Source organism: Chiloscyllium plagiosum, chromosome 42 (assembly GCF_004010195.1).
Source record: "Chiloscyllium plagiosum isolate BGI_BamShark_2017 chromosome 42, ASM401019v2, whole genome shotgun sequence".
NCBI lineage: Eukaryota > Metazoa > Chordata > Chondrichthyes > Orectolobiformes > Hemiscylliidae > Chiloscyllium > Chiloscyllium plagiosum.
The window spans coordinates 17835133-17842011 of record NC_057751.1 but is presented as its reverse complement, the minus strand read 5'-3'; the positions used below and the strand labels follow the sequence as shown (position 1 = coordinate 17842011).

The 6879-nt window shown below is 41.5% G+C and overlaps 1 protein-coding gene across 1 annotated transcript; it reads left to right on the top strand.

The window, feature by feature from the left end:
- Positions 1 to 3172: 3172 nt before the first annotated feature.
- Positions 3173 to 3958, top strand: LOC122542993 (probable G-protein coupled receptor 139). The gene has a single exon (XM_043681138.1). It carries the CDS (start codon positions 3173 to 3175, stop codon positions 3956 to 3958), a length of 786 nt encoding a protein of 261 aa, XP_043537073.1.
- The last annotated feature ends 2921 nt before the right edge of the window (positions 3959 to 6879 follow it).

The window sequence follows — 6879 nt, the reverse complement described above, 5'->3', positions numbered from 1 at the left end:
ACTAGCTCACTATCCTACTCGCCACAATCACACTCACACAGAGATAAATGCCAGCCGTTCTTCAATAACCAAACTCCTCAAAACAATCGCACTATTGCTGATGTTTGAAGGGTCGTCATGCTGGATGACACTTGCCTGCAGTTTGATCCAGCTATTTGTGTATAACCAACAACATGTTTGCCCTCTAATATACACTCATGTGATGTGTGAGTTGCTGGTGTGACAATAATTATTGTCAGTTACAAGTTGTCCTGAGAAGGTGATGGAAACTGATTCGGTCCGTCTGGTGCAGGGAACCCCGCGGTACTGACAGCGAGCAAATTCCAGGATTTTGACCAAGTGACACTGAAGGAGCAGTGATATAATTCTGTGTAAGAATGATGAGTGAACAGGAGGGGAACTTGTAGTGCTGATGTTCTCAAGCAAATGTTCTCTTGTCTTTATACTTGTCATGATTTTGCATGGTAATGCCAAAACCATTTTTTAAAAATAACTACAATGCATCGTGAATATAGTATTCTTTGCTGAAATAAATTTTGATGATGATGAGTTTCTTGTGCACTGTTGAAACTGCAGTCATTGGGAAAGTCGTGAAGATTCTGACAAAGTTTTGACTTGTCAATGTGGAATAGCATTGAGGAGTCAGAATGTACGCAGTATTCAGAACGTCTGAGCTGCTCGTGGAGCTCGTGTACTCGTCTGAGTAAACCACGTCAGCTTCCACTCAATGTTAACCCCTACGACGATGTTTCTGGACTCAGGGAATTCATAGATAACTAGATAAGCGTCATGACAGGCTTGGAAAATTTTAAAAAAATTAGACGCAGAACTTATATGGACAACGTGTTATGTTTGAAAAGCTCTAATACGTGCATTCAATGAACAGGTACGTTAAAGCACTCGAGTAAATCAGAACCTGGCAGTGATTCAGAGAGATTACAATTCATCGCGATTGTACAAGAGGGGACAACTCTCTCGAAAAATGATTGAGACATTTACACTTCCAAGTTTTGTTTTGTCCTAAGGCAAAGGCGATTCACTTATTTGTATTGTTGTCATTCGTTGAAATACAAAGGCTTGAAGATATTGGCAATACGTGAACAGCCACGTAATGGAGTATTACCATTCTTATAGAGCCTGGTGTATATCTGAAGTATAGGTCGTGAGAGCGTGGTGAACAAAACTTCAATAGGGCAGAAATGAGGAAGAACCACAAAGAGAATTGAATGAGTTAGTGTTGGAGAGATGAGGAGTTGTGCAATTTACTCATCAGGTCTGCCACAAATCTGAAGAAGACTGTGCAAATGTCCAAAATCTGTTTGGCTCATTTTGATTGTGTGAAACGCTCATCTAGCTGTTTCCAACTAATGATAGTGCGATACAAAAGTACTCAACCAAACAGGCCTATGTTGACCCTCTGAAACTCAGTCATTGACTAAAATTGGATGAAGTCCATCATTGCGTGGTCTTGAGCCAAAACTGGGAATTTTGTCAGACCATTTTCAGGGGACGTTTTCACAGATTCCAACTCTGCTTAGTTACTTCATATGATCAGTGCAGTGCATTCATAAGGGAGTCTGTATTTTTCCACTTCATTCCCCACACTAAACATCTTTCAGTGTCAGAGGATTACTTCAGCTCTCGGCATTTGTTTGCTCTAAATTTTCAACGAGAAGCAAAAAACACTTTAGAATATTGGGCAACACGAATGTCCCCATGGAGATGCCGATGAGTATACTATTAAGGTCCCGCTGATCGGCCATCACAGAAGCAAACTGAGGGGGATTGCCTACAGAAGCAAGAGACACATTACTGCGCACTGAAAATGCGCGATCTGATTCGAACTGTGAGGAAAATATTTTACGTGGTCATAGCCGTCATTGGGTTACCTGGTGAGTAAAGACAATCTCCGAGGCAATTCAAATCTGTGCCTGACAAAGTTCCGCGAGTGTCCAGAAAGCAAAAATGTTACCTGCAACAGCACATTGGGTCGAATATCCCGGCTCTCATCCCGTAGTTTCACTTTGCTTCCACTATTTCAATGTCTCCCCACCATGTTATTGCGCTCAGTGCTGGACCATTCCATGAGGATCAAAATCGCCGATGAATATCATGTGAAGTACTGTAATCAATTGCACAGAGACTGAATACTAGGAAATTGCGATTTTATACCTCATTCGTAAAGAGGCAGAAACCAATTTTAAAAAATAAACTTAAAAAAACATTTCAAAAAAAAAATCTCATAGATTTAACAAAAAAAACAACCGGACAGAAGAGGTTCTTACCATCAGAAATGCTGCTTAAGGCTAGACTGCACAGTTAGCTGGGGCAGGCTGGTGTCGACAGCGAGATCTTTCAGTTGTTTCGACGAAATACAGGAAAAGAATTTTGGATGTGTTTGAGACATGAGAGGAAACTCTTTCAGGCACAGTATACACAGTACGGAAGCTTGGCATTTGAGCCAACTGTCTGTAACAATCTTAAAGCTCCACACAGCTCTCTGTCTTCCACATCTTCCTGGACACTTATGAACATTTGAACACATCTTTTCATTTCCGGCGGCGTCATGCAGAATGCTCATCCTCTCTTGCCAGTGTTTTGTAATGCTTATTACACAAAACATCAAAAGTTCAACAGCCTCAGAGAAAATGGCATCTGCTTTTGTGTTCTTTCTGGTATGTAATTGCTCTGTCTGCTATTGCTGAGTGTAGGATTGTTACTTGTGTCGAAGGGGCTGGGGCTTAAAGTAGTCATCTCGTTTTAACAAGAATGTTGCAATTTCAGGAATTGGAGTTGCTTGAACTGAAATTACCCTGAATGAATCAAATAGTTTCTGATCTGCCTGTGCATTTCCTCCTCAGTCAAAATCTTACTGAGCCGCTGTCCTCTTGTATACAGTGTGTTTCATGCTTATGTTACACATATATTAAAACTGGAGGTGTGAGATTCAGTGTCCTGTTGATTCACATTATTGATTAGATAACTAATTACTTTAACACGTTTGTGTTGATGAAGTCGAATCCATACCACTTAGCCTCAGTAAAGAAGCATATTGGCCTGCATTGATCATTTTCCCCCTTCTTCCTCTCTTACAGTCAATTTAGTGACGGTTGGGATCCTATTTCGGGATACGTGTGGACTATCTTCCTGCAGCAGACGCTACCTGCTCACCATGGCAGTGGTGGACCTATTGGTCGTTATCATTGAGATCATACTCAGTCGAATCAATCATGATTTTTTTCCACCATCATTCCTGGACATCACCCCTGTATGTAGTATTCGTTATGCTCTGCGCCGTCTACTCATAGATTGTTCTGTCTGGTTCACAATTGCTTTCACCTTTGATCGATATGTCACCATTTGTTGTGCGAAACTGAAAACTAAATACTGCACTCAAAGAATTGCAACCGTGGTTCTCGCAACAACCAGCAGTCTGTTGTTTGTAAAAAATATCCCTATCTACTTCAGATTTGAACCTTATGAAATCATCAGTAATGTACCATGGTACTGTATGAATTCAGATGCATATTATTATGACCCTGTGTGGAGAGGATTTAACAACTTTGAAAAGATTCTAACACCAATATTCCCTTTTGGTTTAATTCTGTTCCTCAACACTCTGACAGTCAAACACATTTTAGTAGCCAGTCGAGTCCGGAAAGCTCTGAAGGTTCAGAGTAAGGGAGAAGATTCCAGCGACCCAGAGATGGAAAGTAGAAGACAGAGTATAATTTTACTCTTCGTCATATCTGGCAACTTCATTTTTCTGTGGATTTGGTATATTTTATATTATTTCGATGTTGATGATCCTTTAGATCGAGATGGTGAATACATATTTAAACAAGTTGCCTACATGCTGCGGAATTTGAATTGCTGCACGAACACCATTGTCTATGTGGCATCTCTATCCAAGTTCAGAGCGAAGCTCAGGAACCCACTGGAAGCTATTTTTGCATAAGTAATTCAACCAAATAAAAATTAAAGCAACTGAGAGCCACACTGGGAGTGGTCGATCACAAAAGAAAATTAGCCTTCTGGAGTAAAGAAACGTCAAAGAGCTGTTATCAATTGACAAGAGGAGACAGGCAGTTGGAGAACCAGCATAATATTGGTAAGACTATCGAATATCGAACACTACAGGTTCAAAAAAAAGAGAAGGCTGTCGGATAACCTGAGACAAATGAAAAGGAGGAAATATTCACTTTAAGGAACAGCATAACAGTAGCAATAAGGGTCACACAGAGACCCAGACGGAAAAAAATATATAAGAAATAGATATAGCAGGAGTTATTTCAGCCCTTGAAGGAGATGCAACATTCAAAGAGATCTTGGTGGATCACCTGTAACAACACTGCTTTCTTGCACCATCTCCAATTCAGTTGTTGTTAAACTGTGGAAATTGAACAATCCTAGCGCTGAACTTAAAATATGAGTTATGGAAATAAGCGGGGGAGTCAGACGTGCTAGAGCAAATTCAGCAAAGTGCAAGATCTGGATTTCAGTTGAACACAGATAAAAAGTCGAGCTGCTTCGTGAAGGACAGGGCAAGATCGATAGCTTCTCATGCATTTGCACTTGTTGTCAGATCTTATGTCTGCCAAGGGAAAGAACGATATGTTCACCATATTAAATGCTGTGCACTGTGTCTTTGTGTCGTTTCACAAATAATTCTGATGACATTCACTTTGAGAAATAACTTTTGAATCTGAATTCGTTCCAAATCTGCTGGTATGTCAGGGCTGTCACTCCCTGTGCGTTCGAGTCAGACTCAGGGTTTTTGCTCGAGAGTATGGTTCTGGAAAAGCACAGCAGGTCAGGCAGCATCCGAAGAACAGGACAATGAATATTTCGGGCATGAGCACTTCATTAGGGTTTATGTGGCAATTTATACAAAACCAACTGCTGAGCTGGGGTTGAGCCTCACACATCCCACAATGTATTAACAGGGCATTAGCAAATGCACAGCTGTCTGATCCCGAAATCACACCACTTCCCAATTATCAAACCGTCCTGTCTGCTCGCTGTCCATTCTCAGATGCCTTTTTGACTGTTACATTGATATACACAGGCTTACCCTTGTTCACCAATTCTTCCTTAACATGCTTCCACTCAACCAAACTTCTATAACTCCAAATGTGACAATCCCCTCCTCAACTCAGTTTGCTTATCCTTCTCTCTGTAACATGCTTTAGTCTGGCAAATACACAGATTCTGTACACATGGTCAAATTCGCATCACTGGCAATTCATACATGTTTTCAGCTCTTCCATCCGCTGTAACGCTGTACAGCACAACAAAAATCCATATTTTTAAAGGCCTCCTAAACTGCGCCTGTTCCTAAATTTACACCGTGTTGACACCTACTAAAATCTCGACACATCTCTAGCTGCTGCTCTCGTCCGTATCTCCATAAACACTACGAGTTCGCGAAGCCCTCACGTTGCAAGTGACGCCCCATAGAACTGAGAATGTTTCCAATCTGCAAAACATCCGCCATCCATAACAACACACAACGCAACCTCCCCTGCTTCCTTAAGCGCCTCTTCCTCTGTGAACTCGTCCATCTACACAAGTTCTCCGAATTCCTGTAATCGCTTCCAGCCACAACAGTACTCGTTGTTTATGTAATCTTGTTCAGGAAAGTAGCACTGACGAAGATCACAAGTTTATCTGCAGATACAATCTTCCCAATACCGTTTATAAACTCAGGCTGTCGCGATCTATGCAACCTTCACAACCTGCCAAACAACTGACAATCTTTATAACCTCCTCGAGCCATTATTGTCTACTCTATCGTTGTACATATCTTTGGAACAAAATAATCGTTCCTTTCTCTGTAAAACTCTGAATTAACTCCAGCCGTTCTGCCATCTGTGACAAATGCTACGCTGTTCAAACGCACCTATACCTGTATTCATCCATTCCAGGTTCCACGACATATGCAAGTCATTCAGTTCCAACAATGTACTCTTAACAGTGCAGCTTCCACCAGTTGTGATGGCACGACTTACTTCTGAACAAATAATATATTCAACAATAGGGGCGGCACGATGGCTTAATGGTTAACTCAGCTGCCTCACAGCGCCATGAACCCAGGCTTGATTCCCACCTCGGATGACTGTCTGTGTGGAGTTTGTACATTCTCCCCGTGTATATGTGGGTTTCTTTTGGGTGCTCCAGTTTCCTCCCACCGTCCAAAGGTTTGCAAGTTAGATTGGATTGGCCATGGTAAATCGCCCGTATTGTGTGGTGCATTAGTTAGGGGAATGGGTCTGGATGGTTACTTTCCGGAGTGTCGGTGTATACTTGTTGCACCAAAGGTCCTGTTCCACAGTGTCGGAATTTTAATCTAATCTAAAAAAAATCTAATTGCCAAAATAGTGGCAATCGCTGGGACTATCAAGAGCTCTATACATTTCTGATCACTCCTCATTGTTACTGAAGTGTAACATTTCAACATAATCAACATTTCGCATCGCATTTGCGAAGAGTTGGCTCACTGCAGCCAACTCTTCGCAGACAGTTTCACTGCATTCACCACTGCAGATTTCTCTTGCCACATTGCAACACTATGATGTTGATTCAAGCCTCTCCTTGTGGACCATTTTATCATAATGCTAATTGCAGACAGCTCCACACAGCCATTTCCATTTCTATTTGACTGCAGAGCCATCAAAATCCCTAATTTGTAAATGACAAGGTACACTTCCCAAACATTTTCACTGCGTTTACACTCCAGGCCACTCACCGTAGCCCTAGTGACTTTAATTGTGATGCTGATTGCTTGCCCTTCTTCCCAGACTGCTTAATTGAAAGGCTGACTTCAGGCAACTCATCCTCCGTTAATTTAGATTAGATTCATTACAGTGTGGAAACAGG